This window comes from Schistocerca nitens, chromosome 7 (genome assembly GCF_023898315.1).
Source record: "Schistocerca nitens isolate TAMUIC-IGC-003100 chromosome 7, iqSchNite1.1, whole genome shotgun sequence".
NCBI lineage: Eukaryota > Metazoa > Arthropoda > Insecta > Orthoptera > Acrididae > Schistocerca > Schistocerca nitens.
The window spans coordinates 43931722-43956226 of record NC_064620.1 but is presented as its reverse complement, the minus strand read 5'-3'; the positions used below and the strand labels follow the sequence as shown (position 1 = coordinate 43956226).

At 38.3% G+C, this 24505-nt stretch overlaps 1 protein-coding gene across 1 annotated transcript in view; it reads right to left on the bottom strand.

Annotated features, from left to right (window-relative positions):
• Positions 1 to 24505, bottom strand: part of LOC126195465 (dynein axonemal heavy chain 1-like) — a 963710-nt gene that overhangs the window by 395678 nt on the left and 543527 nt on the right. Inside the window, exons 38-39 of the mRNA XM_049934091.1 lie at positions 17627 to 17860; positions 13038 to 13370 (exon numbers count right to left, since the gene is read on the bottom strand). Of these exons, the coding sequence (XP_049790048.1) occupies positions 13038 to 13370; positions 17627 to 17860 (567 nt within the window). The remainder of the gene's footprint in view (positions 1 to 13037; positions 13371 to 17626; positions 17861 to 24505) is intronic.

Sequence of the window (24505 nt, the reverse complement as noted above, 5' to 3'; positions counted from 1 at the left end):
GTTATCAGGAGAAAGAAAACTGGTGTTCTACGGATCGGAGCGTGGAATGTCAGATCCCTTAATCGGGCAGGTAGGTTAGAAAATTTGAAAAGGGCAATGGATAGGTTAAAGTTAGATATAGTGGGAATTAGTGAAGTTCGGTGGCAGGAGGAACAAGACTTTTGGTCAGGTGAATACAGGGTTATAAATACAAAATCAAATAGAGGCAATGCAGGAGTAGGTTTAATAATGAATAAAAAAATAGGCGTGCAGGTAAGCTACTACAAACAGCATAGTGAATGCATTATTGTGGCCAAGATAGACACGAAGCCCACGCCTACTACAGTTGTACAAGTTTATATGCCGACTAGCTCTGCAGATGAAGAAATTGATGAAATGTATGATGAGATAAAAGAAATTATTCAGATAGTGAAGGGAGACGAAAATTTAATAGTCATGGGTGACAGGAATTCGAGTGTAGGAAAAGGGAGAGAAGGAAACATAGTAGGTGAATATGGATTGGGGCTAAGAAATGAAAGAGGAAGCCGTCTGGTAGAGTTTTGCACAGAGCATAACTTAATCATAGCTAACACTTGATTTAAGAATCATAAAAGGAGGTTGTATACATGGAAGAATCCCAGAGATACTAAAAGGTATCAGATAGATTATATAATGGTAAGACAGAGATTTAGGAACCAGATTTTAAATTGTAAGACATTTCCAGGGGCAGATGTATACTCTGACCACAATCTATTGGTTATGAACTGAAGATTAAAATTGAAGAAACTGCAAAAAGGTGGGAATTTAAGGAGATGATACCTGGATAAACTGACTAAACCAGAGTGTGTACAGAGTTTCAGGGAGAGCATAAGGGAACAATTGACAGCAGTGGGGGAAAGAAGTACAGTAGAAGAAGAATGTGTAGCTCTGAGGGATGAAGTAATAAAGGCAGCAGAGGATCAAGTAGGTAAAAAATGAGGACTAGTAGAAATCCTTGGGTAACAGAAGAAATATCGAATTTAATTGATGAAAGGAGAAAATATAAAAATGCAGTAAATGAAGCAGGCAAAAAGGAATACAAACGTCCCAAAAATGATATTGACAGGAAGTGCAAAATGGCTAAGCAGGGATGGCTAGAGGACAAATGTAAGGATGTAGAGGCTTATCTCACTAGGGGTAAGATAGATACTGCCTACAGGAAAATTAAAGAGACCTTTGGAGAAAAGAGAACCTCTTGTATGAATATCAAGAGCTCAGATGGAAACCCAGTTCTAACCAAAGAAGGGAAAGCAGAAAGAGGGAAGGAGTATATAGAGGGTCTATACAATGGTGATGTACTTGAGGACAATATTATAGAAATGGAAGAGAATGTAGATGAAGATGAAATGGGAGATACGATACTGTGTGAAGAGTTTGACAGAGCACTGAAAGACCTGAGCCGAAACAAGGCCCCTTGTATAGACAACATTCCATTAGAACTACTGACAGCCTTGGGAGAGCCAGTCCTGACAAAACTCTACCATCTGGTGAGGAAGATGAATGAGACAGGCGAAGTACCCTCAGACTTCAAGAAGAATATAATAATTCCAATCCCAAAAAAAGCAGGTGTTGACAGACGTGAAAATTACCAAACTATCAGTTTAATAAGTCACAGCTGCAAAGTACTAACACGAATTCTTTACAGACGAATGGAAAAACTGGTAGAAGCCGACATCGGGGAAGCTCAGTTTGGATTCCGTAGAAATATTGGAACACGTGAGGCAATACTGACCTTACGAATTATCTTACATAGACTTAGAGAAAGCTTTTGACAATGTTGACTGGAATACTCTCTTCCAAATTCTAAAGGTGGCATGAGTAAAATACAGGGAGCGAAAGGCTATTTACAATTTGTACAGAAACCAGATGGCAGTTATAAGAGTCGAGGGACATGAAAGGGAAGCAGTGGTTGGGAAGGGAGTGATACAGGGTTGTAGCCTCTCCCCAATGTTATTCAATCTGTATATTGAGCAAGCAGTAAAGGAAACAAAAGAAAAATTCGGAGTAGGTATTAAAATCCATGGAGAAGAAATAAAAACTTTGAGGTTCGCCGATGACATTGTAATTCTATCAGAGACAGCAAAGGACTTGGAAGAGCAGTTGAACGGAATGGACATTGTCTTGAAAGGAGGATATAAGATGAACATCAACAAAAGCAAAACGAGGATAATGGAATGTAGTCGAATTAAGTCGTGTGATGCTGAGGGAATTAGATTAGAAAATGGGACACTTAAAGTAGTAAAGGAGTTTTGCTATTTGGGGAGCAAAATAACTGATGATGGTCAAAGTAGAGAAGATATAAAATGTAGACTGGCAGTGGCAAGGAAAGCGTTTCTGAAGAAGAGAAATTTGTTAACATCGAGTATAGATTTAAGTGTCAGGAAGTTATTTCTGAAAGTACTTTTATGGAGTGTAGCCATGTATGGAAGTGAAACATGGACGATAAATAGTTTGGACAGGAAGAGAATAGAAGCTTTCGAAATTTGGTGCTACAGAAGAATGCTGAAGATTAGATGGGTAGATCACATAATTAATGAGGAGGTATTGAATAGAATTGGGGAGAAGAGGAGTTTGTGGCACAACTTGACAAGAAGAAGGGATCGGTTGGTAGGACATGTTCTGAGGCATCAAGGGATCACAAATTTAGCATTGGGGGGCAGCGTGGAGGGTAAAAATCATAGAGGGAGACCAAGAGATGAATACACTAAGCAGATTCAGAAGGATGTAGGTTGCACTAGGTACTGGGAGATGAAGAAACTTGCACAGGATAGGGTAGCATGGAGAGCTGCATCAAACCAGTCTCAGTACTGAAGACCAGATCAACAACATCTGAGTATTGCTGGTGAATTGCACAAAAACTTAGTTTCTGTAGGGAATCATATAACCCTTTTGGAAAATGCTTTTCCGAGACTGAAATCTGAAATATTTCTCTGTGATACTGACAAGGGGGAGACTGAGTCAATAATTAAATCACTGAAGACAAAGGAATCTCATGGATATGATGGAGTGCTTGGCAGAATATTGAAGTACTGTGCTGCAAATGTTAGCCATATACTTAGCCATATTTGTAATTTTTCCTTTAAGAATGGCCAGTTTCATGAACAATTACTCAGTAGTAATGCCACTTTATAAAAAGGGAGAAATGGATAATGTAGACAATTTTAGAGCTACTCCTATGCCATCAGTGTTTGCTAAAGTTTTTAAAAAGGCTGAGTATGTAAGCTTAATTAATCATTTTATATCACACAATTTGCTATCAAATGTACAGTTCAGCTTTAGAAGTCGTTCAACGACAGAAAATGCTGTATTCTCTTTTCTCTGTGAGGTACTGGATGAGTTAAACAAAAAGTTTCGAACATTAGGCATATTTTTTGATTTAACTAAGGCATTTCATTGTGTTGATCACAAAATACTGCTCCAGAAGTTGGACCATTATGGAATACGGGAAGTACCTCACAATTATTTCACATCTTACTTTAACAAAAGATAGCAAAAGGTAATTATTTGCAGAGTTGATAATGATGCAATGTGGGGTCTGAGTGGAGTATGATCAAATGGGGGGGGGGGGGGGGCTGCCCAAGGATTCAGTGTTGGGGCCACTCCTGTTCCTTATTTATATAAATGATATGCCCTCTACTATTACAGAAAATAAACTAATGCTAAATCACTGTAAGACTCAATTTTTACAGTTTCTAACACACAATTCTACAAAACCCAATGTTTTAAATTCACAGAATGGGCATATGATTAGTGAAACTGAACAGTTCAAATTTCTATGTTGAGATAGATAGTAAACTGTTGTGGAAAGCCCACGTCTTGTTCAAAGACTTAATGCTGCCATTTTTACCATTCAAATGGTATCTGCAGTAAGTGATCATTCGGCACCAAAATTAGTCTACTTTGCTTATTTTCATTCACTTATGTCATATGGTACTATATTTTGGGGTAACTCTCCCCACTATAAAAGGATATTTTTGGCTAAACCTCTTGTCGACCCCTGTTCATTAGTCTAGGTATTTTGACATTGCCCTCTCAATATATATATATTCTTTACTGTTATTTCTTATTAACAATATCGGCTTAATCCCAATAATTAGCAGCTTTCACTCAGGTTTGATTTTGCATGGGGTGACTTGAGTTTGCAATGGGGCTGGTAAAGGGAAAAGCTAACATAAAAATCTGTTCAGAATGAATGCATTTCTGACAGTGTATGTAGCAGTGGGATTAGGAGAGAAAATTTTGCTGGGAATGGACTGGTTTAGGAAAAACCAAATCATTGTCTTCATTGGGGTATGAAAATAAGTGTAAACTTTTGCCTGATCAACAGGCATTGGAAGAGCAGAATTTAGAAAAAAATGTATGCCAAATGACTATAGCAGTGACTGATTTTAAAAATGAGGTAGTAAATAAGAAGGAAGAACAGTTTGTAAAAGATATAATTATAAGGGAAGTATTTTTAAGTTTGAACAAGTGTTTAACCAATATAGATAAGTTTTTTTTAGAAAGCCCTGGAATTATCCCAGGGTTTGAATGCAGACTAAAGATGAAAGAGAATACAATGTTCTACAAACCTCCATATACCTTGAGTATTAGAGAGTAATTAAGAAGGATCACAGACATACAAGAATGCCCAATTATGATGGAAAACTTAAAACTGCACAAAGAAGTATTGTTAAGGAGTCAAAGATCCAGCATCCATTAGTGGAAACTATGTATTCCAGCCTGATATACGGTTTCTTTAATTAACTATGTCTGCACTCGGTACTGCCATTTCATTGTGCATAAATATTACTGCGTGTAAATGTTTCAATCACTTTAAGAAATAAGTATCTTGGATACAGAACAAGTACAATATAAGGAGGGAAACATCAGTGGAATTTTCTATTGAAAGTATGTCGTTTATGCAACTCTGGGTAAAAGGACAAGGAAGGAACACAGCTAAAGAAAGAACCATTAGTGGGCTTTCATATTAAAAATATGTGGTTTATGTGATCTACGTTAGTTGCTGCTAACATTGGTGTGCAAAATCTATTGAAAATGGAGTGGTTAGTTAAAAATGGAGTAGAGTTATATACTGCTGAGGAAAAGATAAGAGTACCATGGAGAAAAGAGACAACTGGCCTTGCAAAATATATGATGAGATACGTCACAGCAAAGCAAAATATGGAACTTTACTTGGGGTTAACTCTACATGCTGGGCACACTGAAAATGAAGTAGTGTGGATGGGCTCAGTTGTTTTGGGGAGGAGACCACACAGCGAGGTCATCGGTCTCATTGGATTAGGGAAGGACAGGGAAGGAAGTCGGCCATGCCCTTTTAAAGGAACCATCCCGGCATCTGCTTGGAGCAATTTAGGGAAATGATGGAAAACCTAAATCAGGATGGCCGGACGTGGGATTGAACCGTCATCCTGCTGAATACAAGTCCAGTGTGCTAGCCACTGCGCCACCTCACTCACTGAAGTAGTGTGAATAAGTAAATAAACAGATGCAGTACTGAAGAAATTTATTTAATTTTAAATGAAATTCAGGTTAACAAAAGCTGACAAGTTTCATGAAAGTAGAAGGAGAGGAAGAAAAGATTTTTACTGACAGGTGACAACATTGGTAAGCAAGCATTTTGTATGTCTCATCATGGTGTGTGACTGTTATTTGTATCATTAAGAGAGTAGAAGGCAACTGCTATTCAGCAAAGGAACTGTGCTATTTATTTACTGTGCAAATTATGTAGAATGGATTGTTATGCTATGGAGAGGAAAGGGAAGAAATGATTTATTAGTTATTTTTGGAGCTCAGAAGAAGCAGCTATCGTGGTTAAGTTGTAGCAGAATAATTAGGAGACTATTTAATGTTCGGTTTTGGGTTGAGAGAACTGAAGGCTTGAAAGATAATGTTGATATTGTTCTGTTAGGAAAAAGGTGGTTAAGGCTATACCAAATATGAACGAATTAAATGCAACTCTCGTGCGCCAATTGTTGCTCGTTATTGAGATGAATTCTATTAACAGAAAAAAATGTTGACAAATGACCATAAGAATTCATATCCTTGTCTATGACACGTGGACTATAACACACAACAAGAATAATGTACGCCAGTATAATATTCACACTTATCAGACGGATTAAAAAAACAGTAGATTTTGAACACAAATGTTAATGTCATACATGACCAATATTTAAATCTCAAATCTGGAATGGAAAGATGATGCTGAATATGTAAGAAGTAGGATCTTTATTTTTATTTTACTATGGATAATTGTCTCACAGAATAATGTAATAGTTACTGTAATATGAATTTATTTAACCTCCCATGTACTAAGAAACTATTGGCATTTTGGATGGCAAGCATAAGGTTACATTTTTATATGTCTATATTTTCACGCAAATTTCATTTGCTTGTTATTTAGTTTTTCGGCCGGGAGAGCGGTGTGCTGACCACACGCCCCTCCTATCCGCATCCTCCTCGGAGGATGACACGGCGGCCGGATGGTCCCGGTAGGCCATTCCTGGCCTGACGACGGAGTCCTGTTATTTAGTTTTTGGCTCCAAGGAAATGTAGATAATTTCACATACCACAACAATGAAACACAACATAAGAAAATTATTTTTAAGCAATGTAGACAATGAGGAAGTGGTAGTTAAATTTTTTTTCTTTTTTTTTCCATACCACAAATAATGAAGATATTTTGTGTGTGTGTGTGTGGGGGGGGGGGGGGGGGGGAAGGCGAGATGATTAATGGGAAATGAGAGTATTGCCATCTTTTGGGATTAAGGATGATTTGATAAAGAGATCAAGGTATGAAGATGAGAGTGACTTTATATCCTGTACATTTGTATATACACCAATATCCCTCACACCTACAGTCCTGCCACTATTGAACACTACCTCTCCTGACCCACTACCTCATTCTTTACACACCTTCCTAACTGTATCCTAACATATAACTACTTCACCTTTGAAGAGAAGATAGACAAACAAATCCACGGAACAGCCATGGGCACCCGCATGGTGTCCTTCTATGCCAATCTGTTTACAGGCTATCTACAGGAAATTATCCAAGCCTCCCAAAAACCCAAACCACTGGTCTGCTTCAGGTTCATTGATATATCTTTATGATCTTGACTCAGGGCTAAGACACCCTATCCTCATTCCTTCACAACCTGCCCACCTAGTCTTTCTCAAACCAGCATGCCACCTTCCTGGATGTTGGCCTCCTCCTCTCTGATGGCCCCATCCACATCTCAGTCCACATTAGACCTACCAAACACAAACAGTACTTGCATTTCGACAGCTGCCATCTCTTCCACACCAAAATATACCTACCATACAGCCTGGCCACCTGGAGGCGGGATATGTGCAGTGATAAGAACTCCCTTGCCCATTATGCCTAAGGCCTGACAAAAGCCTTCACACCTAGATGCTATACCCCGGACCTAGTCCGCAAACAGATTTCCTATGCTGTATCTGCACATTCCCCAATTCTCCCGCCACTATCAAGAACCAGCTACAAAGGAGCACTCCCTCCATCACTCAAAACCACCCTGGAACAACTGAACCACATCCTCATCACCGCTTTGATTATCTATCATCATGTCATGAATAGAGGGGAGGGAAATCCTACCAAAGCTCCACCAGCCCCCCCCCCCCCGCCCCCCCGGTCCTCTCCTACTCTCCTAAAGTGGTGTTTCATCACCCAACCCAACCACCAATCCCAACCCATTGCCACAGGAATCGTGTCCTTGTGGGAGAGACAGGTGCAAGACCTGTCAAATCCATCTACCCACCCAGTACCTCCTACTCCAGTCCTGTTATAGGCTTATCTCACCCCAGGAACAAAATGGACCACCCTGTGGCACAAAATGCAGCTGGAAATAACACACTTGATTTCACTGGCTGATTCATCACTCTTGCCATCTAGATCCTCACCTCCACCACCAGCTCTTCTGAACTGCACTAATGGCAGTTATTCTTGCAACACATCCCCCTTTACTGCACCAGTCCAGAATGCTGCTTACGTCCAACATGACACAGCTGCAGTCCGACTGGAGCACCCAGAGATGGTTCTCATGTGTGCATGATGTGTGCTTGCTTGTGTTTTTTTTCTGAAGAAGGCTTTGGCCAAAAGCTTAAATGTATAAGTCTTTTGTCATGCCTGTCTGCAACTCAACATGTCTCCTTTACAGTGAGTAGCAACCTATCGTTTTCATGACATTGTTTATATTCCAACCTGTACTTTCCATTGTTTTATTTACAATTAGCTACTGTGAATAATCACAACCATACAATGTCTAGAATTATGGATCTAGGGGTATTTAAGTTGAAATGTAGATAAAATATCTACAGGTGTGCATTCAGGGTGATTTAAGGCTGAAAAGCACATTACCAAGTTGTAAGTATTTATGATGTCATACTGTGATTCACTGAAAGCATACACATTTACATATGTACTCTACTTGCCACTGTACAGTGTGTTGCAGAGGGTACTTCATATCACTATAAACAATTTTTTGCCCTATGCAGCGCATATGTTCTGCAGCCTTGGCAGAGATATGCACACAGCAGACTCAACCCAGTCCAATATGCCTCTAAATTCTCAGTGCAAGACATCAACATAACAAGTTTACATGCTGATAATGTATCACAGACCCTTGAAGTCAACACTCTTTTAGCAGTCAATCAATCCTTATGTGTCTCATACAGATAATCTAGATGGATGCAGCCACTAATTCAATACAACATCTGGAATAAACATTAGTATTTACCCCAGTTGGTCTCAACACTAAGGTGTAATTAAGCACATTGCTCCCAGCCTTTCTAAGCACCTTCTGCCCCATGTATAATACCATAGTAAAATGATCTGTGAATGCATAAACAAATTAACAAAGACCAATAATCACAAACTGAGGGACAGATGATGTGTAGAGAAAACAAAGTGTACGTTTCAGAATTCTCATTTCATGTACATTGTAAATTTCACACAACATATATTTGAAATGAGAAAGCAAGAGCATAAATGGAAAAAATGTCAATGCGACAGAAAAAATTACACGTGTTCTACACGACTATCCTTGGTCACAGGCTCAAGATCTATGTGATCATTTATTTCATGCCCCACATCTGAAGCATACGTGGAGTCACCAATAAAAGCACATTAGAAATGTATATTTTGAAATCTGAATTGTTTTGGGCAAAGGAGGAACACACACCCAAGTTTTTACCTAATGCCATGAAAAGAAATCCACAGGTGTAAGGTAGGGTAGCTCTTACTTCTCAAGTTCAAAATTGCTATTTTCTGTGACATTTGTATATGTATTAAACATAAAACTGAAGAAAAAAATTATGTTGCTGCCAAGAATGGTATAAGAACTACTGGATGGTTCCTACTTGCTCTGTCAAAAAGTCTAGATAAATAGTTGTTGACACTCTAATCTCCATGAATAAAACTTTTGGTGAGTTGTGCTGTACCCCATATTCAAATATTGTGCTCATTGCTCTTGCTGTTTATGTAGTAGTTTGCCTCATCATTAAAATTGAGATGAGCAGGAAATGTTAATTCCCATTTGGCTTCCAACATTTTTGTAGCATAATTCATATGTTTAACATAGTCTTCCTATATATGATTTAATTTTCAGCTTCATTTAGAGAGCATGCAAACCATTTTTTGTAGAATTATAATTCTCCACTGGAATCATATGTCAATTTCTGTGGACAACGTTCAAACTAAAGGCAAATTTTTTCAATGTTTTGTGGTGATATAAGTGGCTGGCTGGTAGTTTTTCCTTTGCACAAACATTCTCTTTCCGCAGCTGATGCCATCTGCAAATATTTCTGGTATTTGGAGGTGTTTGACGCTACCACTGATGAAATCTTCTCTGAACGGTAATGACAGAACATCAAATGTTAAATTCTGTTACACACTGAGTTTCGGCCACAGCGTTCTTCAGAAAGGAAAATACACCACATTCACAGTAGCAAGAACACCTCCCACCATTACTGCTATCTCCAGCCACTCCTGCTCAATCCTATTTGGCTCTGTCAAAGAGTTCAATGTATAACAGTCTTTTTGCTGTGCCTTTCATCTTTTCGGTGAGCAGCAATCTACCCTTTTCATAACACTGTTGATATTCCAACAGGGAATTTTCATTCATAACACTGTTGATATTCCAACAGGGAATTTTCATTGTTTAACTGTTAAATTCTAACATGCACAATACTTTCTGTACAGAATATGCAATTTACACTCTTGACATGGAACTTTTCTCTTATTGATCAACATACACATACTAACTCTAGTTTTCTGTGCTTCCACAACAAGCTAAATTTTGAACTTTTCACATTCTCTGTAAATCTTATCAAAGATGCATTAAACAGTTACAGCCTTTTGTAATCCATACATATTATAAAAATAGATTTATGTATGTGTGTGCATTTGTATGTTCCACATCTCACAGTAAACAACAAGGAAATAGTGTTTGCAAGTGATTTTAATGTGGATTTATTGAAAAGCTCTGTCAGTGAACGATTATTGCAATCAGTAATACTGTCACTCAATTTAATTCCTACAATGAACTTTGCAACTAGGGTATGTAAATGATCTGAGGCTGCGACTGATGATATATTTGTAGGCAGACCTAGAAAAAAAAAAGTCATATCACAAAACCAATAGTAAATGGGCTATCTGATCATGACATGCAGGATCTTGTATTAAACAATGAAACTTGTCAGGATAAAAAAATCTATTAAATCTGAGTACAGCAGGGTAATAAATCAGTCAAAAATTGAGAATTTTAGGAGACTGCTCAAAGACATGAACTGGATAGATGTTTATAATACTTCCGACTCAAATGGAAAATACTAGTAATTCATTAATAAAGTTACTTACTCTTTCAAAAATTGTTTCCCCTAAAGGTAACTCAAATCAAACAGAAAACTAAAAATAAACCATGGATTACACAAGGAATAAAGATATCATGTGGGACAAAAACGAGACTGTATCTACCATCTAGGAACAGCTCCGATGTTAGCATTGTAACACATTACAAAGACAGCTGCAAAATACTGAAGCAAGTAAATGAGAAATCTAAGCAGCTTAATTATGAGAAAAAGATAATTACATTAGGCAACAAAATAGCCACTATATGGGATATAGTGAAGACAGAGACTGGTGGGGATAGCAAGGAAAAGGAACGGATGGCTCTGAAAATAAATGAGACATTGCTAACAAGTGTATGTAGTGTTGCAAACCTCTTAAACAAGTACTTTGTTTCCACTACTGACAGCAGGTTCAGTAAACAGTACATAGGAGATATGAGGCCAGTCTTTACAAATAACTTCAGTGAAATGGAAATGACACTCAAATCTCCCAAAGTAGCAGCGCCCATCACAAAATCCTTAAAATCTAAGTATTCTAGTGGTTAAGAAAACATATCAACAAAATTAATCAAAGAGTGCTCATGCAAGTTGAGTTCTATCTTAAGTTATTTGTGTAATCAATCTCTTATAAGCAGAACATTTCCAGGCTGGCTAAAATATGCGGAAGTTCTACCTTTTTAGAAGGAGGAGGGATAAAGAGATGCCATAAAACTACCGACCAATTTTGGCTTTTTCAAAAATATTTGAAAAGGCCGAGTTCAAGTCTCTCCTTAAGCATCTAACTGCAAATAATGTATTGTCCTAGTCACAGTTTGTGTTCCTTAATGGTTCCGATATAGCAAAGGCTATTTACACAAACAGTGAGAATGTACTTAATTCATTAGATAACAAATTGGAAGCTACTGGCATTTTCTGTGACCAGTCAAAAGCATTTTACTGTGTGAATCACACAATTTTCTTAAGTAAACTGGAATATTACAGTGTCACTGGCAATGCTGTAAAATGGTTCAAGTTGTGGTATCGATAGCAATGATGCCACGGCATAGTGGCAAGTTCATAAGTTGGCACTACGACAGACACCGACAATAGCGCCCTCTAGCAGGCGCTGTGCAGATCTATGAGCTCCGCTGCAGATTCTGCCCATTTCATCAAGAGCTGATGGCCTGGAAACATCACTTCAACCTCAGCTTGCTATTGAGACTATGTACTACTTACGACGGGTCTAAGGCTTCGCACCTCAGTGCAAAGTTATGTATTCAGTCAACATTGTGATACAGTAAAACCATTTCTAAGAGCAGTACCAAGAGATTTTCACCTTTTCCTGCTCTTACTCACTTCCTACATTCGGCCAACCCTTCAGTTTACAGGAGCAGACCCACACGCCACCTTCCAGGTGTGATACAAAACAAGTCTTACCTAACTAACAGGAAACAAAGGATGTCGTGAAATACCCGTGCAGTAGGCAGTCAGTCTTCATATGATTAGGAATTAATTACATGTGGTGTTCCTTAATACAAACCACTGGACCAAATTCAAGTAAACATGTACCTTTCTTTCAGACAAGAGAGAGACTGTGGTCATGCGTGTGTGTGTGTGTATTTTGTCTATTTCCGATGACGATCTTATTTGTGGAAAGCTTACTTTCTGACAGTCTTTTAGTTGTGCCTATCTGCGACTCAGCATCTCTGTTATATGGCGAGTAGCAACTATTCTTGTCATAATATTGTCATAAGACACACAATTCATGAGATATAAACAATGTGATGTACAAAAAACTGTTGCATCATGTATGATGTTTAAATTTATTACTTCATTGTTAGCAATTCCATTTGCAACTCATTCGCCAGACAGTATCCACATATACCATTGAATATACCTACAAAATTATGACAGTGCATGACTCATAGTTCAGGAGAAATGGTGTCATAAACATTAGCACAAGACCAAATGCTGCATGGTACAGGCATGGATGCACAGCTATAAATAAATGTCTGGGAAATGTCTGGTTTCTTCGCTAGTTTCTATATATATTTTTTGAATTACCCTGCATGTAATTATGTAATTAGCATCATCAGCATTATAAATATTATTTCGAACCAAATTAACTGTTTCTACATTTTACATGACCTGCCACTGTTATTACTAACCTGAGTATCTGAGAACACGAATGCACTTTGTCGACCCTGGACACCAGAATTCAGGAGCATAGACTTCACATCATCACGCCAGTCCGACAGACCATATGTTCGACTCATTTGCAGTTCAGAACCAGCCAAGCCAGCAACATGAGTAGCCAGCCGTGCCAATGACCGTCGGCCAGAACCTGCAACTCCAAGGAGAAGTGCGTGGCCACGAGGAAGCCGTAAAATCCGTGCCAGGCGACAAGTGTGTCGTACTGCATCAGTAAAAAGTACAAGGCGCATTGGTGCAGTGCTTGAGTAGTTGTAATCAGCGAGAGCTTCTTCAAGAACTCTTGACAGCTGCAACAAATAAATTTAATTTGTTTCACAGAACAGTTTTAATATTATGAATAATGTTCATTGAATATGCAATTTGCATCCTCTATAGCATGAAAGTGATATTATGTATTAGAATACTTCACACCACCCAATGACCCAGTGCTCCATGTTACAGAGAATGTGGACAGGGAGTATTATCAGAAATAGATGTAAGTTAATACTTACAATTCAAATACATAGTATAAGAAAATGTGGCTTGTCTGCACCTGCCCCCATAATTCCACCACACACTCTCACAGCCCCATGGTGGTTTTATGGTATCCTAGCTCTCTATCCCCCATCCAAGAAGAAGGTTTGGTATGGAACTATATAGGTTGGATCTGAGTCAAAAGAGGGCATTGCACCAATGGACTTCTTATCAGAAGGTGGAGAAGCAGCTTGGAATCAAGTGAGAAAGTGGGGACTCAGGCACAAATGTGCCTTTTAGAATGTTGGAGAATGTTGTAGACTGTTCCACAATGTTACAGAAACTTCTAGAAGATTTTAGAATATTCTAGATCCCTGAGGTAATCTGGAACTAATAGGAGATGCATCGCATACTTATTCTGTGCATTTTCAGCAAACATTTCCAGTTATTCTAAAATCAATGCCAGCAGATGAAATCAATGTTTGTTTGAAGAAATCATTTTGTTGGCCTCAAGTGGGGAAACTAAAACTAACAAACAAACATGAGACGTCAACCTGCCAAAGAAGCAGAATATTTCATCAAAAAACTCTTACAAATAATTATGTATTTATAAGTGAAGACATCACCTAATTAATTCTGTAACTGGTCAAATTGAAACTATGCATGATTTATGTAACATTGTCAACATCACAAAAGAATCAATACTATGTGGTTATAATTGAAGTGCAGCTACTCATGGAGGTCCAGTGTGGGCTGTAATTATTGTATGGCAGCAAAACTTGGTAGAATGCTAATGTGTTAATGCAGAACCGATTTACACTGGTAAAACATTAGTTCCAACTGTGGCTACCAAGTGAAAATCTGGTGATGTGCACTATTTGTATTACAGTATAACATCCAACCTGTGTCCGCCTGCTTAGCTGGGAGGTGACATGTTTGCCTCCCATGCACTGGGCCCGGGTTCGATTCCCGGCCGGGTTGGTGATTTTCTCTGCTCGGGGACTGGGTGTTGTGTTGTCCTCATCATCATTTCATCCTCATCATTGGCCGCAATTCGCCAAATGTGGCGCCGGCCGATTGAAATAAGACTTGCACTTGGCGACCAAACCCGAATGGGACATCCTGGCCAACAATGCCAGACGATCATTTCATTCAACCTGTCATTTGACAAGCCAAAACATGAGTGAACAGTAGGATTATCAAGAAGAGAGACAGTGCACTGTTCCTGAAACTGTTTTATGTAAATTACAGTGCTGCATTGAGAGAATACCGATGACTGGAAGGTCTGAGAGGCTCGATGTCATTAAATGATTTAAAGAAGATAATAATGAAATCCAAAAACATGGATGACCTTTTTAAGGCACCTGGAAGACGAAGGTGTCCTATCCCGGTGGAAGTAACTGAGAAGCTTGCTTTTGCTGTAAATGACAATGCAGCACATGCCCAGGATAGTGCTAGTGCTTAAGCAGTGTCAGGAGAAATGTCCAGCCTATGATTAACAGTATGGACAGTTTTGTCGTCTATTTTACACTGATACCCTTACAAGATCCAGATGGTGCAGCAACTGAAACCTCGTGATCTGCAGCAACTTTCTAAATTTGCCCTTTGGTTTCTAGTACAGATTGAAGTTGATGACATCTGGCCACGCAAGATTCTATGGAGTGACGAAACACGCTTTACACCACAGGGAGCAGTGAATACACAGAGCTGGTGAATTTGGGATACTGACAAACCACATGATGTGCACAAAGAGCTACAGCACTTGCTGTATGTGACAGTGTGGTGTGTATTCACAAGCACTTCTATTCCTGGTTCACGTATACCATGATGTCTGCACATTATCGAGATGTCCTCCTACAGCATGTGATTCCTGCTTTGGAAGACTACAACAGTGCAGAAGCTGCTTCTTTCACGCAAGATGGGGCAACATGTCATGTTGATTGCCCGGTGAAAGATCTGCTTAATGTAACCTTTCACAAATGGTTTATCTCCAGAGGCTTGTATGGCTTTGAAGATCATCTGATCAGAATTCATGTGGCTTTTGGCTCTGGGGGACATCTTCAAGAAAGTATTTACCTGGGACACATTCAGCCTCTACCTGATCTGAAGGCCATTATACATGAACATACTGCTCAGATGTCATCGGAACTGTTGCAAGCAACTGCTGATGACATCTTTTTACAGATGCAGCATCTCATTCATGTCTCTGGTTATCAAAATGAACCAATTGTGTACACGGCAGTTAATAACAAAATTTGTTTGACCTTTTCCGTAAACACACCATGCGTACTCCATCACATCAACAAATGTTTTGCATCACCCTGATATGTCATACAGGCGTGTTGGTATTGTAACTGTTCCTGCACCAATCTGAAGGTCATCCCTGACATGGTTCATAAAAATACATGACAGTTGAATGCATGCAGCCATTCAATTGAAGTAAAGCAACAGTAGCGATGCATTAGAGGCGTCTGCAGAAGAGAAGAGTAAATATCCATCACACCATGAAGGCCAGTCACGACCAATGATAGGGTTATAATCTTAATTTAAGCACATAAGTCTTGTCAACCAGGGAAGTTGCTCAATGTGTGCACCAGAATCAAAGTGATGTGGTGTGGACATGGAATCAGTTCCAATGGACAATTAATGTTGAGGACTTACACCACACAGGTAATCGCCATTTAACAGGTGCACTGCATGATCAATATCTATGACTTTTGAGTCAAACAATGGGCTGAGTGTTCCAACTGAATTCAGCATTTGAAGATGCCACAGGGTGTCATATATAGCATCAAACTGTTAGGTTAAGATTGCATGATGCAAATATCCATCCCAGCAACCATGACAAGCATCACATCATACATCACATCACCATGGATTCCGTTACAGATGAGTGAGAAATCATGCAGAATGGTCAGCCCAGGATTGACACTGGACACTGTTCACTGATGTAACTCAGTCCTGTTTGTACCTTGCTAATCACAGACGACATGTCTAGAGACAACAGGGTATATTGATCACCCCCAACACTGTCTCCCACATGTGTAGTTTGGTGGTGGCGGAGTTATGTTGTGGGGTGGCATTATATGCGGCCACTGAATACCTCTTGTGGTTGTTCAGAGCAGTCTCACTGATCTACTATAGAGGGACAAGATTTTGCAAGCAATAGTAGCTCTGTATCACCAACATTTTGGTGATAATGTCATATTGCTGAATAACACATGTGCTCATTCCTTCAGCATGCTAGGTTCACCAGAATGGAGTGGCTTGCCTGTTCCTCAGACATGAACCCAATCAAACGTGTGGAATCAATTGAAATGAGCTGTTTTTGGATGTCAACAATGACCATGTACACTACACGACATATGCAGATTCACCAGTGAAGAGTGGAATAATGTGGACAGGGGGTGATGATCTCATCAGAGGTGTCTCACAATGGATCCAAATCTGCATCTGAGCATGGGGACATACCACCACATATACAGGTTACTCAGAAGTGCTGTGAAAACCCATCATTGGTAAACAGAAGGTTTCTTATTACAAAAATGTTTGCTTTTGTGTGTGCGTTTGCGGTTTAGGGCACTCAATGACGAGTTTATCCATATCCTTATCAAATTGGAAGAAACAGAGAAAACACAGAAATAGATAAAAACAATCTGAGATCAAATTGAACTCACTTTCACGCTTTTTCACCTCCACAATCACACTAGATGACATCATGGATTCCAGGGTGCTGATGTTTTAAATCTGTTTAGTAAAACTAAGGAAGACAGGATTTGATGGTCTAGACACATTGTAGTTGAAATATATGCATGCCTCAGAGCTGATCCATGAATTTAGAAATAAAGGGGTGATACAAAATTACTGCTGATCCACTTCCTTCGAACTGATTTTATTTGAAGACAACATTCATTTTCTGTCATATTATGTATGTGGCCCTTAAATGAAGATGTGTATGAGTAATACTTAATGTAAAACATGAAATGTACCACAGATTCCTCACAAGCCAATTTACACATACTGCTTAGTGGGCAAAGAATTGCAAAGTGTATGTGAATTTATTGTAAAATACTCCAAATGCCTCACTGACCTTAGCCATATCTGTTATCTCTACATACATCCGAACATCTGCCATCTGATCCATGAAATCACCAAACAGTATATTTCTGTCACCCAAAACTTCATCAGGATCTGCTTCAAAGTCTGCTTCGATGTGCTGGATTAGCAGCTGATCAAACCAACCTCGGTCCTGGTCATTCACAAGGCGGTCTTGAAACACTCTACAGCATTCATGATACCACAAGCGTAACATATGATGGGCATCCTGTAATAAATATTAAGTTTTTACTCTTTCAGTCATGTGATCTTTGTTATAGGACACAACTATCATGTGTGTGTGTGAGAGGGGGGGGGGGGGGGGGCAGGTTGGTTGGAGGTATATAGAGGGGAAGAAGAGAGTTAAAAGGGAGGTGGGGAGAGGGGGAGAGAGAGATCAATACATATTCATCAGTGCTGCTTGTTCATAGATCTTCAGGATGGAACTACACACAAATAACATAGCAGCAATATCAGGGGGGAAAAAAACTAAGAGCTACTAAGAATTCAAAGGCACATCAAACGTATCGCAAATCAATTTTATTTCTTACCTTTAGACAAATCATTTCACACAACATTTGACCTTTGTTTTCAATTTTTTTTTTATTTTCAAGTTTTTGGCAGTTAAATTTCTTACCAACGTACTTTTTATGCACAGAATAGCTAAGCTTTGAAAAAATGAACTTTTCAACACTTCATTCACAGAGTTAGCAGCAGCGGTTTGTGAAATATTCAGTTTTCCCTCAAATCACTAATTAAGTTTTTCTTAATTATGTTGATTATTTATTTATTTATTGTTCCGTGGGACCAAATTAAGGAGAAGTCTCCATGGTCATGGAACGAGTCAATACATGAAATTATAATACAATATTAGAAACAGATAAAATGAAATATAAAAAAACATATTCAGGTGACAAGTCGTTAAGTTTAAATAAAGAAAATCAACAATGTAACACTGGAATTTGCTTAATTTTTTAGCTCTTCCAAGAGCTCGACAGAATAGAAGGAGTGATCCATGAGGAAAATCTTCAGTTTAGACTTAAAAGAGTTTGGGCTACTGCTAAGATTTTTGAGTTCTTGTGGTAGCTTATTGAAAATGGATGCAGCAGAATACTGCACTCTTTTCTGCACAAGAGTCAAGTTTTTTTTTTTTTCTATTTTTGGAAAACTAGACAGCCCACTCATCAATTCCATACCCCATTTGTCCATTTCCCATTCTTTCATTATCTAAGAAAATTCAGAAAACAATTTCCCTTAAATCACTAATTAAGTTTTACCTAATTACCCCAATTAATCCCAAGTGAGTAAACACTGGTTTGCATAACTAGACCTCATGTTGGTCAATTTGATACCCAATTTGTCCATTTACAGCTGTTAGTTTTTCTATCAAAAGCTGGTCAAAAATCCATTGTGTAATTGTGAATTTCTAGGGGGTCTTTTTTTTCATTCCTCACAAACATTTGACCACAAAAACAAGGATGAAATATCACTGAAATCCATTCCAAAGTAAAGTGCAAGGATACAATGGATTTATGAATAAATGAAACAATTTTTGGTGACTCATCAGCTACTTACACCAAAAAATACAGTTCAACATCAACCAACAAAAGCAATGATTCTGGCAACAGCAGTAAAGGTCATCTCTCATTCTTCAGCACAGACCCACAACAGCAATAAATGTAGCAGCATCAGCTTCAATAGTTTCAGCAAGACAAAGCACATCATGCTTTTTTACTCCTAGTCCCTCTGAAGTACTCAATAGGTACAAGATCAGTGATGGAAATGGAACTTGCTATGAAAGCTTTTGGATATAAAAACTTGGCAATACATCTGATTCTTTTCAATACCTCTGAAAAAAAAGTTTGGAGAAATGTGTAACATACAAATAACACAAAAATTTAAAAGTGTTGACTTCTAAGGAGTAGTGCAGCACTGAGATGGAAAGTTGCTCTAAAAACTAACAGATTGGAAAGATTGAAAGATTGGATGCAATAAGTTTCAAAGCAAGCAGCAATTGCTAGGAGCTTTGAAATCTCAGCATCTTCAGAAAAATATCAAGCCATGGCTCTTTATCAAACAAGGAGAAGTGGAGTACAATCAACAGAATTCAGGAACCTTGTTGTAATATGACAGCAAGCAGCACAGGTTATTGACTAAATGGTGCCTGTACACATCTAGAAGAATTATTTAATCATAGCCTGTTGTACCTTTCTTGCCATTGTATTTTTCAGTTGGTTTTGAGGAGTCTTTGTTTCACTAATAGTGCAGTTTTCTACATTTATACGAAAATGAAACTAAAGACACAATCAAATGCTTTTTGCATGAGATTTCAGGGGAAAAGAGAAGCTCCATACACCTAGGACCTTAATTTTGGTATTTTGTGAGGTATTATGCTCTCAAATATAGCTGAAATGAATGACAATAAAGAAGCTGAAAGTGAAGCAAGGGGTGGAGGAGTATCAGATGCAACTCGGGGTATTTTTAACACTGTAAAAGATGTGGAAGTTGATAGAAAACCTGCCCAGAATGATAAACTAAGAATTATCTTAGCATAACTGGGAGATATGCAAACAGAAATGAGAGATGGCAGTGACCAAATGAAATCCAACAGTGACCAAATGAAATCTAACAGTGACCTATTACATCTAAAATAAAATCCAATAGTGATCATTTAGTTTCAAGACTAGAAAACTTAGAATATACCTCATGAATAATATGCAACCAACTTACTGAAGCATATAATTCTTTGGACTGCATATTAAATAAAATTAACAGGGAACTCAGTCTAGAGAATATGGTTGTGGAAAGTAGTATTCTTGTTGTGGAAGAATCTTGTGTTAGCACAGCTCCACCAGATATTGTACAAAGTGGAACAGCTGCAGTTTACACTTATAAAACTGTTAGGAAAATGGTATCTAAGAGCAGATGTGAAATCATAGCAGAACTATATACTGAAAAAGTGTGCACGATGAACAATGGTGGTAATTTCATATTATTCACAAAATTTAAAATTTAAACTTTATCTGTGTGACGATTTGTGCAAATGTTGACTTCAATGACAGATCAACAAAGTTACAAACTGCAATCTGGAAAGGTTTCTGTCAAATGAGTGTTACACGTAATTGCATAGGCTTCCGCAGCCAGAGCCAGTTGACATAAAAGTTTTCTGGGTATGGTACCACATCATATTGTATAAAACTACTGATGGAGAAAAACCAACGTTTTGGGTACAGTTGCATCAGCCTTCTTCTGGCTCTACTGGTGTATTCTAACTATACAGTGTTCCTTATGTTTTGTTGTTACTTTTCACTGCACATGGCATTACGTCATAATTTTAAAAAGATAGTTCATTTCATTGGTCACTAAGGGGACATGCTTGTGAAAATGACAAAAAAATTTGAAAAAATTTTCTTGGCCTATAGAAAAGAGCATTTCATGCTGATTTCAAAAATGTATAGTTTATAGGCATTATCATTTTCCATTCATTCTAATATTGAGGTTGAACATAATGTTGCACAGGGGCTACGCTCATCTGTCTGTTTCAAGTGTGTCAGAGTACATTATGCATTATTTTGTTCTTCCATTTTTTTCTGTTGTTAGTTACGGATTGTTAACACAGGTGTATTCTAGAAGGCACTAACTCCCACAACCAAACTACAGGCATGTCTAGAAGGCTATGGTTTGAATGTAAACAAAGATTTGAGAATATATGATTTCGGAATTTCATATGTGTGTGGTTTTGTAGTTATTAAGTGTTGTTTTGTTTCTGTGTGTCTGTTTCCTGTGCTACAAATGCCGAGAGTAAAGAAATTTAGCCCCAAACAAAAGTTTTGTAGCAACCAGTTCCACACAACCGAATAATGCGCATCAGTAGCTTCAAAAGTCGCCCATGTCAACTGTGTCTACAGGCAGTGCTTCTAGACATAAACTTTTGCTTTCTGAATGTAAGATGAATAAGCCTAGTAGTATTGTGAGGAGCAATAATGATGGAAATGTTAATGCGAACCTAAATATTCTGTCAAGACTTTTGTAGAATGCTGTGAAATGTAAGTACTGCAATTGTGAAGGTAGTACTGACGTTTATGAGGACATTACAGCAAGGAAGGGTCTTTCAAATCGGTTAGTGATTGCTTGTAACTCATGTAAGATGCACAGTGATACTATGAATTTGACAGTAACTGATAGTCGACATTACAGTGTAAATATTCAGCTTGCTTATGCAATGCGATATACTGGAAGGGGAAGGAGAGCTGCCCAGACTTTTTGTGCAGTGATGGATTTGCCTCCACCTCCACTGACAGATACAGTAAATTAATACATAATGCTTTATGTGGTGTATGTGAACATTCAATGAAAAGAGCAGCAGAAGAAACAGTAGCCTTGTCTGAGAATACAGATGCTGTAGCAGCATTTGATGGATCTTGGCAGAAGAGAGGTCATACTTCTCTGAATGGGGCTGTAACTGCCACATTTACTGAATCTGGCAAGATACTAGATTATCAATGTCTAACAAAGCACTGCCAGGGTTGTTCAAGTAAATTTATTGGCACCCATGTTTGTGTAAAGAACTTTGATGGCCCAAGTGAAAACATGGAAACGAAATGAGTTATAAAAATTTTTAGAAGATCAGAGGTCAGTCATGGTGTGAGGTATATAGGCTACCTTGGGGATGGAGACTGTAAACAACATACTACCTGTTGTTAATGGACAGACCATATGGGGACACTAATAGAAAAGCTTGAATGTGTTGGGCATGTACAAAAAAGAATGGGAGCTCAGCTGAGAAAATTATGTAAAGACTTCAGTGGAAAAAAACTGCCAGACGGAAAACATGTAGGTGGTCCAGGTCATCTAACAAAAAGTGAAATTGATTCTTTGACTCAATATTATGGACTAGCAATAAGGAGAAATGTAGGAGATTTGGAGAACATGAGACGAGCTGTTTGGGCAACATGGTTCTACAGAGTGTCAACAGATGAAACCCCACAGCATGGTTTGTATCCAAACAGGGAACATTCGTGGTGCAAGTACTGGTTGAGCAATGCTACAGGCATACAATATACCCACAAGCATTCCCTACCACCTTCTGTAATGTAGGTAATTAGGCCTATACATAGGGATCTGACAAATAAGAATCTACTTAGGAAATGTATGCGTGGTCTCTGTCAGAATGCAAATGAAAGCTTCAACAGCTGTATATGGGAGAGAATACCCAACACTGTGTGTTGAGCTGACGGTGCTGAAAATTGGTGTAATGGATGCAATAATAACAATCAATGATGGTGCAATTTCAAGGATCAATGTTATAAGGAAACTGAACATCCAGATGAGAAGGAATATGCATTTAGTTCTAACTGCTATTGATAAGCGGCAGGTAAGCGAAGCAGAGACAGTTGCAGAAGCTTCTACCAAGGAATCTAGGATAAATAAAAGAATGAAGAGAAAGAGTTGGAGGATAAGGAAACAGGAGGATAACTGTAGTATGCAGCTAGAATGTTCTAAATGAGCATAGTGGTAAGTCAATAAATATGTAAATCTTCTTTTGCGATTTACCAAAAACTTGAATTTTCATCATTCGGGTAGCTACACTTTTCCCCTAAATGACTGAAGTTAAACTCACCTCGTCTACCTCCCTTGCCTACTATTTCCTGAAAAATTTATAACATGATGATGATGTCAGTGATATTTGAGGAACATTTTAAAACAATTTTGTTGTAGTAAAATAAATAACTTTTATTTTTCACAGATCAGCATCAGGGAAGGAAATTGGAGGCATAAAACACTAATGTGAATGTTGTCTGTACTCTGACTCTTTTTCCAAGCTGTACAGTCAGTGGTTCCAAAGAAAATGATACCGCAGTGAAATAGTGTTTCATTTTTTATACTATTATAAATATTGTTGTCAGTATCAAGATATAATAAGTATCTCAATGGTTTTTTGGGAAATTCTTTGACTAATGACCCTAATTGTGTGTTAGAGTTTTGAGCTCTCTCTCATTTATAGATCAGTTGCACTATGAGGGTGAAGATAATGCTAAAAACGCAGCCCATTTAGAGGCGTATCCCCTTAAGGACCACAGACGGTGACCACAAAGCATGGTACATAACACAAGAGCCAATAGACAACAGAGGTTACGCTCACCCTCCATTGCAATAACCTATTAAAATAAAGTTCCCTATCCTTCTTCCTGAAGCGACCAATGAAATGAATTATCTTTTTAAAATTATGACATAATGGCATGCACAATGAACAGTAACAACAAAATATAAGGGACATTGCATAGCTAGAAGGCACTAGTAGACCCAGAAGAAGGCCACTGCAACTGTGGCAGAAACGTTGGTTTTTCTCTAGCAGTAGTTTTACACACAATGACGCAGTACCATACCCAGAAAACTTTTATGTCAAGTGTTACATGCTTTGCTACAGATCAACAAAAAGCTCAGCTCAAAGACAGTTTATATATTTTCCTTGGCATGGTGTTGTGTTTACACCAAACAGAGTACTAGTAAAACTGGGGCTTGCATTGAAACAGAAACAATCTTTGAATAGGTGGAATCCAGGATATTGATGAGGAGTTGCAGCAGTAAAATTCTCAGAGGATCACAAACTCTATTCGTGATTTGGGTGCAGCAAGCCCAGGGCCTTGATGTTCTTGCAATGTTACTTCAGTAATTACAAATTTATATACTGCATGTTTTCTCCTACTCATTTATTTATCCTTGTACAACTGTCTCCTACCGTCAATCTATCTTCTTCTTCACACTAGTATAAAAGACAATGGTGTAGTTATGTAGTAGTCTTATGATCTCACAGCACCAAATAAACACACTGAAATGACTAATTGTATAGCAAATGGAAAGCAAAATATAAGGT